At 32.9% G+C, this 17,868-nt stretch overlaps 1 protein-coding gene across 26 annotated transcripts in view; it reads left to right on the plus strand.

The window, feature by feature from the left end:
• NRXN1 (neurexin 1) overlaps positions 1-17,868 on the plus strand; it is a 1,022,285-nt gene that overhangs the window by 100,502 nt on the left and 903,915 nt on the right. For 16 of the 26 annotated variants that reach the window (XM_054687713.1, XM_054687714.1, XM_054687712.1 and 13 more), the window contains 2 exons: positions 3,272-3,301; positions 4,079-4,090. The exons of 5 other annotated variants lie outside the window; for them this stretch is intronic. In XM_054687713.1, coding sequence (XP_054543688.1) covers positions 3,272-3,301; positions 4,079-4,090 — 42 coding nt within the window. The remainder of the gene's footprint in view (positions 1-3,271; positions 3,302-4,078; positions 4,091-17,868) is intronic. 5 more of the 26 variants (XM_054702008.1, XM_054687718.1, XM_054702002.1 and 2 more) reach the window with 1 other exon arrangement.

Genomic DNA, 17,868 nt, shown 5'->3' on the forward strand with positions numbered 1-17,868 from the left:
ATACATTTAGATTAAAACATAACCCATTGGCTCACGGAAATGAAAACACAACACTCAAGTTATTATCGGTAAGTATATTTGTAATGTTCTATGTCTTTTAAGTAAAATAGTATCTATTCAAGTTTTTCTAATATTATCTATATTAAGGAATTTTTGGGAAATTACAGTTGTTCCTGTAGACTCCAACAAACTAAAACATTTTAATATTCTGATTTTTAAAGAACTGTAAATGGATTAGTCAGTGTGCTCAAAATAATCTCTAACAGATAAAAATGCAAAAATAATTAGGTTGAACAAGTAATTGTAAAAGGGATGTTAAAGTTTTATCAATTGCATAGTCAGAACCTTAACAGTTGTTGCATAAACAATTTACTGGTATCTGTATGTCAGGAGAAAATGTCTAGCATATTTTATTTTGCTGTGATGTATTAAAATAGAGTCATTCTGTGAAAATAATGCACATTTCTACAGAATGATGGTTTCTTACTAACACAGTTTTCATCTCTGGTAACTGATAGACACTCAAGTTGCTAAGATTTGATGTCTCAAAAAAAGAACTATTCATCATAATACAAAGTTGATCAGTGGCAGAGTTCAGTATGTCATTTGTGATTCTTCCATGTACAGTGTAATTGCTTAGGTTTTGAATATTTCTGTTTTGTTATTTAAGTAAGATATTAAACTTTCAAAAGAAATCATCAATGACTATTTTTCCAAGTGTTTGCTCTGTATATGGATTCTGTTTTTCTATTCTATAATTTTAATTGCATGTTGAGTATGCACTTAAAAAAAGATTATGTTACCCTGCAGGTCTGACATCTTTCAAAATCAGTCTCACTTATGTTATGCATGTTAATTGAGATTGAAAGATTTTTGTTTAAAGTATCTTTACCTCTTTTACATTTCCTTAACCATCTTATAAAATATTTCTTTATTTTTTTTCTTTTCTCTTTAAATCCAGTGCACTCCTAGGGATTTTAAAATCAACCTGTAATCTCAAAAGCCTCTCTCCTACATACATTTATCCCATGAAAAATTTGACAAGATTTTCAGAGCATAGGCCCACCAAATATCATAATAACGTTTATTCAATCATAATTTTACCCTCTCTATTTATAACTCGATTTTGACAATATAGTTTATCTTCCTTAGAGGAAAGCAGTTTAACACATAGAAGGTGAATGAATACTAGCAGGAATCTAGAAAACTTAAATAAGGGACCAGGAAAACAAATAACTATAAGAAAGTGAAAATCAAAATCAACAAAAAACTACGAACCAGAGACACTTTTAAGGGGCGGGGGTGGGAGGGGAGAGATTGGGGTCAGAATGGGGGGGCTGCAATTGTATGGGGAATATAAAAATAAAATTTATTATTAAAAATAAATAAATAAATAAAAGCCATCAGAAGTATCTAATATATTTTTTGAAAGTTATAACTTATTCAAAGATAATTTCCTTATTTCATCTACTAAACTGTTATTAGAAAATATGTATAGGGCCTCCCTGGTGGCGCATCGGTTGAGCGCTGGGTTGCAAAGCTGCCCGCAGCCTCTGCGGCGCCGGTTTGATCCCCGGCTGCTCCCGACCACTGGAGGAGGGTCCCACATGGCGCGCAGACCTCTCCTGTCGCCCGCTGCTCCCCTCAGCAGTGTACTTCGGTCCTTCTGCCTGCTCTGCTCCCCGCTCTGGCTCTGGTGAATTCTCTCACCCTCCCGCGCTTCTGACTGTACCCAGTGCATGTATAAACAAAACAAACAAACAAACAAATAAATAAATAAATTTAAAAAAAAAAAACATGCCTCTATTAAAAAAAAAAAAAAACTTTTAAAAAAGGAAAATATGTATAGTAGTTTTAAAACTGAAATTAAAAGAAAAATTATATAACCTAGACGGGTAAGCCACTGTTGCTAAATAGATAAAATGTGAACCACCAACAGATCATAAACTTTTTATCCTGCCTATGATTTTTGCTTGTTGAATCACTTGGAAAATACAAAAAGAGACTATATTTCAGAAATAGGAACCTAATATATTAAGTTATTTTTAATTCTGTGATTATGTGATGATTTGTAATCATGCCTACTCTACAAGGATATTTCAGTGCCTCTAAATATTAAGGAAATATCACATTTTTTCAGTACTGATGCAGGAAATGTATAATATTATGTAATGGAAATAAATCTCAAATATAATTGAGATAACACTGGGAAATATAATTTTTTTAAAGTTGTGTGTAATATATTGTTATAGCATTTTCTGATATCCTTGAAATATGCATGGATTGAGGAGTAGCTTTAATTTTCAAATTTAAAATAAAGAACTAAGAATTAAGCCCCTTCAGTAAAAGATAACCTTCTTGGTAGTGAAAAAAAAAATTTTAAAGAATATTAGCAATATTCTTTAGAAAAGGAGTGATCTTCAATCTGAAGTTAATTGTCAAGCAAGAGATCATAAGTAATTTAAATAAAGGAAATTCAGTATTCTTTTAGAAACCTTCCTTGATGAAATCTAATTTTATGTAGATAGATAGAAATAAATAAATATATACTCTCATTAACTCATAGCTTAGTATTTAACTTCAATAAATTGCTAAATTTTTCTCTCTGTGGAAAATTATTTAAGTCTGTTTTAAGATGAACCATTGTTTCTCAAAATCACTATTCTGTAGTAAATTCTAACCTTGCAGGTGCATGTCTAATGATCTTTTTTGTATTGGAACAAACCTAATCAATTGCTACATGTGTCAGACAAGGAGACATTTCTGCATTATCATTTCAGTGTGATTAAGGATTTTTTTTCCATTTAATTATAAAACTGTTCATTTTTTGATGAGGGGAAAAAGATCAGACCCAGCCCATGTTTCAGGTATTCCTTTATGTTTTTAAAAATGTAATTTCATCATTAAAGAATGACAAGCCCTGTGTGGTCATGTTCAAAATAGTCTCATCAAAGGGCATGAAGGGCAGATGCAATATTTAAGGAATTGGTTGGATTTTCAGTCATCCTCTAATGCTCTTGATCGTTCCAACTGATACAGAGAAGAAATACACAGTGCAGCATATGCCAGTGTTTAAATTGCAGTTCTGTAACTCTTTGCCCCAAAGCATTCCAACCAGGGGTTGAAAGAATGCTTTTTGATTTGCTGCTGTGATACAGACATGTCTCATAGGAAACAAGATGTCTGTCACTGAACATTTTTGTCACCGTGACAACCCTGCCTTCCCATGCTCCCTTGTTTATTGCTGACTGTGCTCTTGTTTCCCTTCAAGGTCTGGCGCACCTGATGATGGGCGACCAAGGTATGGGCTCTGTTCCTTTTCCACTCTGCTTTCAGTGTTTTCTTGTTCTGTAGCTGCTTTAAACCATCTCTGCAAAGGAAAGGCAAATGCTTGCAAATTATTTGGCTGCAAATTAAATACATAACTTTTGTTCACATTTTTTCATGTGTTTTTCTCCCCTTTATTCTGTTGGTTTGATTTTGATTTGCTCCTTTGACTTTTATTTCCCTTCATTTTTTGCATTATAATATACCTGCAAATAAAAGCGACATAAACTCGTGATTGAAAGTTTCCATACATTTATCAGCATATGCAGTTTTAAGGGTAGTTATAGTAAAGAAAAAACAAGAACCATCAGAACTTAATATCAACAAGGGATGTATTCAGTTTAACATACTGTGCCAAAGAGTCCATTTTTCACCCATGCATGGCAGTTTGAGAGTATGCAGACATCTCTGGCTTTTGGCTTCTAGAATGCTGAGTGTAGTGTTCCACAGAATCAATAATTTTTCTGCCTATGGTCATTGTGTATCTTCTTTTTGTGTAATCTTTTAAAGGGAGCATGGGCTTTGCAATTTCCTTGCATGCATTGTCTCAAAAATAAAGGGGCAAATTTCGCAACATGAACTGATTGTATCTCCATATGCTTCAAACCCTTATTTATGCTTCCTTGTCTTGTTGAATTTTCAGAGATTGGTGCATTTACATATATTCATAATTCTTATTGTTGTTTCTCTCTTCTTTATTCTCTTTGTATGGAAACCTTTTCTTCATGGAACCATTTCATCAAATCCATAGGTAAAAGTAAAGGTATCACATTATTTTACTTCTTCTTAATATCACCTGTGTGGATTACAGTGTGTCTAAGTTATACAAATGTATTTAGACCCTTTGGCATTAGTAATAGGCACGGGGAGGTAGGTATGAGTGTAAATGAATAGTGTATGAATTTAAGGTAAGAAAAATCCATTGAAATGTTTCACTCTATTTTTCTTTCTTGAGTGATTTTTTTTTTCATGTCAGCTATCTGTGTAATTAGAATATTTGTTAATTATATGTAGGCTTCTGTGTCAGTTTTTGCAGTATCACTTAATGGTATTTAAATGATGAGTGTAGTCACCATAAATACATCATCCTCACACATTCAACTCCGGAGCAAACCACCCCAGCCATTCTGCATTGGACTATAACTATAAGCATGTGCAGCGTTGAACTGAAATGGTATTGCTATGGGCTCATCATCTTGTCAGTTGCTAGATGTCAAATATGCACATTAACGCCATGATAACCTGAAAAGGGAGTATCATGAAAAGACAAACAAAGAAGCAAACAAAAACCCCATTCTTTCTTTGGTGCTTACTAACTTTGATTTAAGAACATTGTCAACTAGGTGTACATTCCTGCATCACTTGGTAAGTCAGGCATGTGTACTCTTCCACAGCATTGGTGCCAAATTTAAACAAATGTTTAATTTGCCATTTAGAACCATTCACTTTGTGTTCAGTGTTTTCATTAGAAGGAAGTAGATGATTAGATGCTGTGGTAAATTTGTAGTGAAAACTTTAAATGAACTATTTTAAACAGCGCTAGTGAATGTGTCCTCGGTCTCTAGATTTTTGTTTAGTTTTTGTTTTCGTTTAAGGATTGCTCTTTTGTTTGTTTTGGTTATTTAAACACAGGAATGTGTCTCATCCTTGAATTCCCTGAATCTTTCTTATGCTCTGAATCTTAATCTGCTGAACTGGGACCAAATCTCACAGTTCTGTTCCTTCACATTTGTGTCATCTAGCAGGAAAACATTTCTGCTTGAAAAGGCACCTGAAATGAGCCTGGCAATAAGTAAGAAAATGTATCAAAGTTTTAAATTTGTAAAGTAGCATTTAGAAGTAAATGTTGTTTGAGCATTTATGTCAATGAAAAAGAAAACATACGCTATTACAGTTTGTGTTTTGGTCAATCATTTCCAATAATATTATAAGTCTCATTTTATGCCTTCTAGCAGCTATGCAAATAACTGTATATACTGATTCTTTTCAAGATTTTTGTACCATTTGGATGATTTTAAATTTCTCCTTTTGAAGTCAAGCTCCCAGCCACTTTCCTTCTGTAAGTGGACATCTCCCAACATATCCCTTAGTGTAGGACTCAGGAGGGCATCGAGAAAACTGTAAATATATTTTATTTCACTGGCTGGTTGAATTATATGTATATATATTTATATAAGTGCATGTATATAAATGTATGAATGTGTGTGTATAAACACATTTTTTAAATAAGTATACAGATATTTGTTCTTTATGTTGTGGAAAAGTAACTTAAAAATAATTTTCTAATTATATAAGCATTTAACTACATACAGTACAGTTCATGTTTATACTCAGCTGATATTTGTTTTGCTGTAATTAATGTTAAATGTCACTCAGCTTCATTCAGTTTTACTATGTCAGTCTTTTTTTTTTTTTTGGCATATGTTTTGAGCATATTTTTACCTCGCCAAATATTATCAAATTTTATTCTTCTACCAGCACAGAAGTAGAGTACAGGATTTGGTTTTTCCTTTACATTCTTCTATTAATGGGGTTCAGATGCCTTTTTATGTTATTTGGGGGTGGAAACTTTTAAGAGAGAATTGAATGTTTTACAAATCTGAGTGGTCACCTTTATATGTTGGTTAAGTAGATATATAGAAACGAAAAACATGATTTGTATGTTTTCTTTAATTGTAAATTAATTCAACACATCCTCATTGTAGAACAAAAATAAAATCTTGACTTATGATATAACATCTATATTCAAATTAGGTAAACAAAACTTGCTGTGGACGAGCTATTATCAATATTAATTACAGAATGCGAGTGCCATTTAATGTGATTAATAATAAAATGTGATTGGGATTTAGAAAAGATCAAGATAACATGAATAATCAGAGTTTCCCTGGGGTAGATATCCTTGCCTTTTGCCACCTGTTGGAGTCAAAAAAGTTTTAGGAACTATATTTTCACTTCTTGTGTTCCTTTGTTCCTAGTAGTATGTAAAATAGTTACTATACCTACCTGGCCAGTCTGGAATAACTAGTTTGCATTCTAAATCTGTGTTTCCCAAATTTTTCTATTATAATATAATTCTGGAGCATTTCTTCTTGACACCCCTTTTCTCTTTAGGAGTAGTGAATTCAAGGGCTCTGGATCTGTCTGTGGATATGTCTTTCTTTTTTGAATCCTGAGGCAAAATCGGATTCAAGGACATCATTATCTTTCAGTTTCTTCTGTATGGATTCTTTAAGCATTGTAAAACTTTTAAACATGTCCAATAATAGATAAATTTAATGTTATATAAAAAGTGATTCCTCTAAAGAGAACATTCCTGCTGATAACCGTTTTTTTTCTTCTTTCTTTCTTTCTTTCTTTCTTTCTTTCTTTTTTTTTTTTACCTCCTCCCCAGTCTTTTCTCTAGAGGTATGCACTGGTATCACTTTGTGATGTATCCTTACAGACTTGGTGTGGATCCTTCCATACTCCCTAATTAATTTTTTAAGGTTTGGAAACTAAAATTCCTTATCATTTGCATATGACAAATCAGCCAAGTCAGATGGAGATATGTTAAGGATCACTGCTATGTACTAGCAGAATCATAATGAATGAAATGGAAGCTCTCTCACTATTCCCATAGATGCCTATGCTTACATTTTCATTGGTTATCATATTTCAAACTTTAAAGTAAATCATTTGAAATTGTTTCCATGTTTTCCAAACAAGGATATACCACCTTTAAATGGACACTTCTGGGAATAAACTTTGTTTAATGAATTATAGTTTTCTTTGGGCTAGCTAAAGAGAGAATCAGCCTACTCTTGCTGGTTGTGGTTAAATGGTCTCTGTAAAATTGTATTTGCTTTCCTTTTTTGGATTGAAATATCTCAATACTATTATTAGAATCCATAATAACGATAACTTTATTCTGCATTCTATTTAGAATTTTAGGTTTATCTTTCTACCTGTGAATTTTAGTTTTTGATGTATTTTTAACTGATCAATTCTGCAATTTTTATTTGTTCATATTTTACTCTAGTAGTTATCTGAGAGAAACAAAAATTCATTTAAATTGGGAAATGTCAAAATACATTTTACTACAAATCTACCCATCATGGATGGTTAGTAGCACAGGAGCACAGGTTAATAAGTATCAGTTAAATGTTGGTATTTTAATAGGAGGCCAGTATTTTCTCTTATAACAATTATCATAATTGTAATCACTTACTTATATGAATGATTATCTATTAAATGTCAACTTTTCCTAGTAGAATGTAAGCTCCATGAGGGCAGGAAACTTCACTTTTTCTTTCTGACCATTGTATTTCCAGGATGTTATTATTAATGTATTTTCAATTTGGGTCGTGTGGGGTTGGGGCACAAGATGTGTAGGAGGACATGGAATGTTTGAGTGGAGAAAGCAGGAGGTGAAAAGGGAAGAGGATACTCATTCAGCTAAAAAGAAGTGTAGTAACCTTTCTTGGAATTTTCTTTGTCATTGTTTTGTTGTTATTTACTATCATTCATGTCCTTTACCAAAGCTACAGTACTTCTTCCTAGTAAGGCATTATTCCAATATCACTTCAATATGCCTTAGCATATGCAATTAGTTTAGAAAAAATAGTGTAAATGAATTTTTGTTTATGGGTTTTCAAATTTGTAAATATGACTCACAGTGTCACATAATCAAATTTTATGTTTTAACTTCAACTATTCATGGGATGTTAGGTAAATTAATTTGCCTGAAATCAGATCTTATGTTGTTATTTTATATTGCTTCTGTGAGTTTTTTTTTTTTAATTCTCTGCATCAACTGTGATGTACACAATTAAGATTTGTATTTAAATTGGACTTTAGTTGAATGCTTTTGAAAAAGCCAAAATTATTTGTTGTCTTATTATATGAGCATATTTGCTATTCCTTGCATTTATAAATTCTATACCATGTGGTATTTTCAAAATCAATATCCATCTTACTCTTTCAAAGGAATATTTATTTTTATCCTCAATTTTCATGTGACTAGGATGCCAATTGTCAAACATATACTTACATATTTTACTATATAAACTTTATTATATAAGTGAAAATATAAATCTTAAAATAATTTATAAAGAAAGAAAAGCAGTTTTTTATCAAAATGAATTGTGTTAATATCCTGATATACTTGACTTCACTAATATTAATTGGTAAATAATATCAACGATTGTGTTTTAAAAGTTATCTGTAATGTCACACCACACCTAATACTTATTATATTTACTTTTAAGACACATTTGATATTATTAATGTTTAGAGAAGAATAAAGCATTTAGTATTTTATATATTTTCTTTTTCCCATATTTTTTGTTACCACTTTCAAGTTTTGTGTTGCTATATAAATAATTCTGTGAAGTACCCAATTTCCAAGTACTGACATCATTATGTATATTGTTTTGCACTTTTAAATACATTTTGCTGTGATTTCTGATGTATAACCTAGTTGATTTTCGAAGTATATATTTATTTTCTGTATGGCTTTTAAAATCATATTTCCTCCTTAGTCTTCATAATATTAAATATTCTTCATCATTCAGAAACGTTTGTGAATATTGATACAACCTTACTGTATTGAAATTCCTGTTTGGCATATATGAAAATAAGAATTAATTCATTTTGGATTATTTATTGTGACTTCTGTTGCAGTACTGTATTTTCCTCATTCATAACCACAGAATTTCTTTATAAATCAGACATTACATATCTACTTCATCAAAACGATATGCATGGAAACTTCTGTAACCATTTAAAATTTGGAATTTATTTTCGGTTAGCCTAACATGCCCTTCAGTTCTGCATGCAATCAAGAAAAGTTACTTGAAGAGTACATATTTTTCTCTTACCTCTCATTGCAATTTAGTCAATCCTGTCATTATGTTTTTTATTAATAAAAGTTCCAGCTTCCATGTATCTCTGTATTCATGGTTCTGTGATGAGATGTCCTATGTCTATGTATTCTGTGAATAGTAATGCCATTGAGTAACTGATCAACTAAATAAGCATCATATGAGCCATGTAGTAGGTTAATTTATCCTCAGAGTTGAGCATGGAAAGGACTATCTATTGATCTTATTGTTTAAAAAATGAAGTGGTATAAGACTTAATTTAGTCACTTTACTGACAAGGCTGCAAATAGCAAAACCTTTAAATTATAACATAACTGGATATTAACCGAGTGATTTCTTCTCCAAAGAACAATTTTACCTTACTTACATATTTTTAAATGTATTTTTGTTAAACCAGATTTTTTTCAAGCCAATCACAACACATTTAAGCTGGTAAGAGGGTGTTTCTTAGATTGTGTTAACTGATACTTTTAAAGAACTATGTAGTTTCTTGGAGTGCCTAACTCATATACTGAAGGAATTTGAGTCTTTAATTAATATCATAGCATTTTGGCACAGAGAAGGGCATTAGAGTTCATCTAAAAAACTGTAACAGTCTTTGATTTATAAGGCATGATAGGAGGTACTACTTTTTAATGATAGGCAAATATTAGGGAGACTTTTGATATGAAATAGCTGAGATAGAACAACTATCCTTGAGGACACTCTAAAGACTTCCCTCCCCTTATACACTAATAATCTTGAAACAGGGTTTCGTCTTGTGCTTACAAAACAAATTTAGAGACAGTTTGAAGAAAGTGAATCATAGAATATTACTTAGGATGCTGTTGCTTCTAATTTTCAAGGTTTCCATTTAGAGAATTAAAACTCCACAGGAGAGCAGTATATTGTGGTGGGCAGGAGTCATGAAATCATAAGACCAGGTCTAGAGCCCTTATTTGTCCTTTACTGACCTTCTGCATGTAATGTATTTCCACATGTTGAAATTTTATGATGTGTCGTATGAGCTAAAAAATGTTCCTTTCCTAAGGATTTTGTTACATGACAATTTGAGAAAACTTACAAAGGGATTTTTGTCAAAATTGGTAATAAAATAAAAACTTCTGTGTACATTTAGATTAAATGAATTTGAAAACTAATGATCTGTGATCTACCTAAGGCTTAGTGAAAACAATATTAATATCTTTATATCTTCTATCTGTCATAGGCATATCCGTAATTTATGATTTTGTGATTAAGTTATAAATAACTGGTCATCAATGTCCAGATGGTTCATATTACAAACAATATTTTGCAATAAAGCTATTTTATTTTATCATTTTAATGAAGTATCATTGTTTTATATCTTTGTTAATTTTTTGACAATATAAAATTTCTCACCTTGTTGTGGTCACCATAGCTCTTCCACAGTTAAAACACCCAAGTCTTCCACCATAAAATTGTAAAGATCTGTTCCTTTTAGTCAAAATTATGTAGATATTTATGTAACTCTTCACACTGCATTGATGAAGTAAAATGGGCTTGCTTCCCCTTTGAATAAACTGAGTTTTCATTGGTGAAATGTTGCATTTTAGATATAAATTTATGGTTTGAAGGGGACAGAGAAATAGTTTTTCTCATGGAATGTAAATACCAAGGAGAAAAAAAAAACTATTTTTGTAAATTGCTTTCCACATTAATGATTTTATGGATGAGCTTGGTGCATGAGCTTGCTACTAACCACTTAGTCATCTGAAGATGTTATTCAGGGAAAAACTAATTAAGGATGTCTTTTAAATAGGTGTCCTTACTAGAAAAATATAAATGATCTTGGAATACTTAAAGAATTGGCTAATATCCTCTCATTCTTCAAAACTGTGCTTCTCCAGATACTTATCCTTACTATTCTATAATTTGTCCCTCTCCTGGATGTAATTTCTCTTCAATATCAATCATCTTTTAACATAATTTAAAGCTTTCTCATTTATTTTATTTACTTTTCAGTGTATTTCTCTTGCAGAACATAAGCTTTGTGAAGGCAGAGATCACTACTGTGCTCTGACATGCCTCAGGGGCCCCTAAAATAGTGACTGACACTAGTAGGTACTCAATAATTTTTTTTTAAGATTTATTTATTTATTTATACAAGCACTGGGTACAGTCAGAAGTGCAGGAGGGTGAGAGAATTCACCAGAGCCAGAGCTGAGAGTAGAACAGGCAGAGTGATGAAGTACACTGCTGAGGGGAGCAGCGGGCAGCAGGAGAGGTCTGTGCGCCATGTGGGACCCTCGCCTGGCAGCCGGGATCGAACCTGTGCTGTAGAGGCTGCGGGCAGCTTCGCAGCCCAGTGCTCAACTGCTGCGCCACCGGGGAGGCCCTCAATAAATGTTTAATGACCAACAAACTGATTGACTAGATGAGTTTCTAATTTTTTTTTTATATTTTACTTTGGATATTATTTTTTTCCTTTCATAATATGATAATTTTCAATTTTTTTTCCCCTTTCTGCCTTAAGGTAAATATTCCTGTGAATGACAAATAAAATAGAATCAAAAGTGTATTTTTTTCCTTTGACTGGGAGTAAGGGGGAATCAGACTTGACACATTTATCTTCCTCATTCCTCATTTTCTTTGCTTTAGGAAATTTGGAAGAGGCTTGAAAACCATTCCAATAACTAGGAATGATCAAGCCTTTCCATTGAAATTCCTCTAATAAAATCCGCCTTAAAGGAATACTTTAGGAAAAGAACAATAATTCATCTTTGTACGTTTCTATGTGTACATAGGCAACTGGAAGAAACTCCTAGAAGTTTGTCTCCTAAATGGTAGGATTCTTTGTGTCTTTTTTGGGAAGTAGCTTTGGCAATTTTGGCAGAAGAAAGATTTGAAAGAATAAAGCATATCCCTTGTAATTTATGTTCACATATCTTGTGCCTCAACTAGCTGTATGTACCCTAAGGTCTAAAACTTTTTCCCAGTCCAGGGATAAAGGATCATATGCTCAGCTAGATGATTCATCAAGTTGTCGAGGTGTGCAGCCAGCTGTCTTAAACTGGAACCTGTGTTGAAGAGCTACAGTGGTAGAAAATCTCTGAATCAAAAAGCAGCAACAAAATTACTGTGGTCCAGACCACATTTGCTCTAATTATGTGCCTTATTACTTTTCCTTTAGGGGTGGTGAGTAAGGGATGGTGGCAGGGGGAGATGACAGAAACAGACAGAGACAGAGAATAGTTTCATTCAGCCTTAGTCATTATTACTGACATCACCAAAGTGGTTCTTCTTAATGTGGGATGGTTATATATAGCATAAAGCCACAGATTTTCAGAATGCATGTTTTCTGAAATTTTGACATTAACATACGCACATGAATAATAATAGTTGCCATTTTCAGGACATGTCTTTACACATTCAAATTATATCTACTTAGGCAAAATGTTTATTTCACCTAATGAAATCGTTTCCCTTTTCTACATGGCTTGTTAGCCTGTAAATTGCTGTGTGCCTCTGACCACATGATAACATATTCACAATAGTAGCAGTTAAAATAATCACCAGTAATTATTAGTGTTTACTTTCACCCAAATTCTCCACAGGTATGTTTCCAGAGTTCTGCATTGATAACAATATTTTTTCACCCTGAAAAAAAAAAATAACATGTCCCAGAGATAAACCAGAAAATTGGACCACTGAGACAATGGGTAAATTAATTCAGGAAATAAAAATCAAAAATCATTGCATGGATTTTTTTTAAGAAACATTTTATTTTTTTCATCCTGAATTACCAGGTCAACTGACCCAGTTTTCCATTTCATTTTCTGCACTAGGCATTATAAAGTCAGTAGACATTTGGAGAAAATTAAATTACTCCATTCAAGGAAACTATCAAATTTAGATTGGGCTAAAGTTCTGCCAGGGGGATGGGGATCCCTAAATCAGCCAATTGTGATTTCAGTTAACAGAGAAATCCTCATTCAGAAGCTAACTATAGATTTTGGCAGATTACTACTAGCTAAATCTGCCAGAAATTTTATGTTAAACTTAGTGAACACAAATTTCTGATGCTGTAATTACTTAAAAGATTTAAGTGATGGCTTGTTATGATTGTCTTTCTAGTGACTTGTTTACATAAAAGCATGCTTTATCTTACTGATAATCAGGCTGTGCATTTTGAGTTGCTGCCTTAGAAGTGCAGCCCTTTTGTCTTGACCCATCTGTACTTGCTATGACCAGTGGCATTCTTCGTGAAAACCTTGGCTAACATTAGGAGTCACTGGGGTGGAAAGAGAGAAACTGATCCAAAAGAAAACCAAAACTTCAGCTGAGGGCAATTTATATTGAAATTCTCTCATTTGTAAGGTGTAATGTCAAGATCTATTTCTTTGGTCTTTAACTGCTTCCAAAGTTATTCCTTAATTACAAGAAGGTTCTATACAGTAACTCTTCACTTGGCATTATCCATTGATTCTTGGAAACTTCAACTTTAAAACAAAATAACATAATCAGGCCCCTGAATAATGTTATTTTGTTCAGTTTTTTCTCATCAACTTTATAAAAATATGATGTTGAATGAAACTTCATGGAGGATCCTCTTTAGAGGAGGGCCACTGTTTCAGCACAGATGCTCAAGTAAAATACTTTCCTGTTAGAACTGCTGAACAATCTCTCAGACACCACTACAAACCTCAACCTCATTACCACTGCTACAGTGGTTCTTAGGTTGACTGCTTATCCCTTCCTCCCACATCACCTGGGGCATATTTTAAAAATACAGTATTTCAAGGAACATTACAGATAATTTAATTCAGTAGATCTTTGGCTATTTGAAATTGTGCAGTTTAAAAAGCGTCCATCCTCTGCTCCAGAAGACACTAAAGTACAGTCATTTTTGTGAAGTGTTACCAACTTAACTAATTAGCATTTACTCTATAAGAGTTCATGATTTGATCTTCATGGTGATGAATGTTTTCTTCCTTGCAGGGCCATGCATAGCTTAGCTCACACTGCTACTGTTTTGAATGACTTGTTAATAAAAATAATTATTATGCTGCTTTAAGAGAAGTTGACCTGTTATTATGAAAGGGTAGGGAAGGAAGAAACTATTATATGTTAGGCCTAGCCTTTATCCTTAAAATTAAATAATTGATTTTACAGCAGTAATGATTCCCCTAGGCTGTTAAAATGTTGTGGTGAAGGTTTTTCATTATGTATAGTTCAGATATGTTCTTTAAAAACAAATCCAAAAAAAAAAAAGTTGATATGTGCAGCATTTTAACCTTTTATGCCCACCAGTATACTTTAAAATGTATTTTAGTACCATATTCTATAATAAATAATGGTAAAGAGACTCAGGCAAAGTATACGTCTGAATAATGGAAAAGCTTGGCTATAATGCCCTTTTATAAGTTTGAGATTGTGATAAGAGAGACATTAAATAAAACAAGAATATGTCATTTCTACAAATGCCATGCTTTAAGAGTTTAGATATTTGGTCCCTAGAACCTATTAAAAAACAAGAAATAGCGTTACTTTGTGACATCTTAGAAATTACAGACACAAGTATAGAAGTTATATAGAAATATCAGATATTAAAAATCTATAAAGTCATGCTTTAAAGAATGAACTGCATACTAGAAAAAGCAGGGAGACAAATGCTAAAGGTGAAAGGCCAGGTAGGGGGAAAAGGATATTGATCAGTGGTTACTGTGACAGCAAGACATTATTTCCTCTTTAGAAGGGATGTTGAAAAGTGATGATAGCAGCCTGAGGTGGCATTTTATGAGCTGGGAAAGCTATATAGCTGTTTACATATTTCATGTAACTTGAGACGGACCAACAATTGTTTTATTATCAAAAATAAATCAGTAGCCCAGCTTTGTTGCAAAAATTAACATATGGTAGTTGAAAGTGCCACATTTGGGGTACTGGTTTATCCATTCTTAAAAAGTTGTGCATTGGGACGTGAAACAATATAATACTTTTTAATATGAATGATAGATAGTACTTTTTAATATGAATGCAAATATCAAATGTGATCCTCTAGCTTTTGAGTGAGCCTTAGTGAGATTTAGGCACATCGGTGTGACTGGTGTATACAGATAAGGAGGGAGCAGAATCTGCTCAAGGACAAAGACTGTGCTATATTAATACATCTAGTCATTGTATATACTGACCCCCTGACCCCAAAGTAGGCAAAGTGTATTATTCTGTCCTTACAGCCAATTATACCTAACAATGGTTATACCTAAAACCACAACTGTAAAATTCTGGTGGATTGCAGTCATTAATTTGTGAGTCACTGCTACTAAATTATGACATCCTTGAAGATTGGGACTGTTATTTTCAGTTTTGTGTTGAGGATAAAGCTTGGTACATGGTATTACTCAGTAAACCTGGATGTCAACACAAAGGCAAAGATCATGGAGATTATTGAATAGACCTGTTTTTAGATCTAGACTCATTAATTTTTAGCTGTGCAACTTTGAGGCAGTTCTTTGAGACAGTAATATGAATCTCATAGTCCTCATCTATAAAATGAAATTATAGAATCTACCTGTTTTTGTTAACTGCACACATATCAGCAAAGCATACAATATATTTCTAGAGCATAGTAAATGCTTACTATGAAGTCCTAGTAGAATATGGGGTGTCTATTATACATGATACATGGTTCAAATACACTTAAGCAATTTTTAAGAAAAACATAAGGAAATGTTTAAAATCACAGACTACATGGAGGAAAAGTAATTTAAGATCAAGGATATGTATCCTTTGTATATATAACTTAAAGGGTAATTGAGGTATAGATGTTGAGAAAGGAAGTAAGGTGGGTGAAGGAGTAGAAAATTGCAATTTTGAGGGGTGCTATAGCCCTTCTGTTTTATGGTGACTTGTATTACTACTAAAAAAAAAAAAAAGTTACCTAAAGTGAGTCTAAGGATGCTGATAAGAAATAATTGTCATCTTTTTGTTTTGTTTTGTTTCTGAATAGCAAAAGCAAGATGTTTTATTTTTTTAATTTCCTTGATTAGGGTGTTAAGATTCTGTTTAAAATAAACTAGTTTTAGTATAAATCAAAAGAACCTTTTGTTCTAGATAGGTCAGTAAGAAAAAACTCAGTTTGCTTTTGATTTGTTTTGCTTAATTGATTTTCTTCATTAAAAGACAATATATAATAAAAAAACAATTTCTTCCTGTCCATGAATTTCCTCCATGGGTGTGTTTTGGACAGTTAGAAATTATATCAAAGTTAAGAGAATGATAATAATGAGAGTAAATAAAGCTTGGCAGGGGAATGGGGAAATTATTCAAGTGAATTGTTAGGTTTGCTAACACTTTGTCCTCAGAGATAACATTTATTTTTTAAAAGATTTTATTTATTTATGCTTACAAGAACTGGGGTACAGGCCAGAGGTGCAGGAGGATGAAAGGATTCACCAGAGACAGAGTGGGGAACAGAACAGGCAGATTGACCAAAATACACTGCTGAGGGGAGCAGCAGGCGAGGCAGGAGAGGTCTGCTGCACCATGTGGTTAGCTCCCTGTCCTGGGATCGAACTTGTGCTGCAGTGGCTGCGGATAGCTACATAGGTTGTGTCTTAACCCCTTGCGCCACCAGGGAGGCCCCTCAAAGATAGCATTTAAATTAATTGTTATTAACGAGGAGACAGAAAGTATGGGGTAAAATATCTTAACCCCAGGATGATAATAAAACTCACTAAAATCTGAAACTCACAGTGTTTGCTTTAGAATGGAAAAGGACGTAGCAAATCTTAAATTTGACTAAAACTTTAGAAGTTCCCTTCTTCAGCTACCTACTCAACAACTCTGCCCCTCGTTCTGTGATAGGTAATAACCCAAACTCTTATTTGCCTGTTCAGAAAGAGGCACCACTTACTACCTCACATTGTAACAATCTTTTTAAGGAGCATTTTAATTATTAAATAGTTCCTTCTTAATTTGAATCAAAATCTGCTTACTAAAACTATTGCCAATTAGCCATCTGTATGCTGTTGTTATTGCTTCCTAAGAAACTTACTGAGTTTTTCCAGTGTGCTTTGCTCTGTGTTTCCACAGTTTCTGGATCTAAACACAATATGTCTTAATTCCCTATTCACATAAAAAATAATTTCTAAAAATATATTTCTCACCCTCCTACCCAAACTCACATTTTTCTTTTCTAAATTTTACATCTTTGCTCTCTAAAACTGTTCTTTCAGTGGTAAGATCTTTCCCATTTCCTTTCTGGCCTTTTCTTCATCCAGACACACTCTGACAGGAGATCTCTTAAAGTCCAGTTTAAAATAAATCACATTTCTAAGCAGGGCAATGCAAAATGGAAGTATTCTCTGGTTCTAGGAATACTGACACCTGTGGTTAAAGGTCTGTGGATGTGTATGCTTGTATTTTGTTTATTTTTTGGTCAGGGGTATTGTCTTGTTGACTCATATTGAACATTAGTCAGTTATTATAGTCACTTAAAACCTCTAAGTTTTTCCTCATTAACTGCTCATAAGTCAGCTTCTCAATCTTTACTGAGCAGTTAATATTGTGAACCTGCGTCGACTTAGTTTTTCAATTTCAACTTCAATCATTAAAAAAGAGAAATTAAATCTCTTCTAAGTGTCCTATGTGAGATGCTGCAATATAAAACAAGATGTTCTAAAAAGATTTTTAACTTAATATTTAAGGACTTTTT

This window comes from Talpa occidentalis, unplaced genomic scaffold (genome assembly GCF_014898055.3).
Source record: "Talpa occidentalis isolate TD23 unplaced genomic scaffold, MPIMG_talOcc4v2.1 talOcc4.5, whole genome shotgun sequence".
NCBI classification, from domain to species: Eukaryota; Metazoa; Chordata; class Mammalia; order Eulipotyphla; family Talpidae; genus Talpa; species Talpa occidentalis.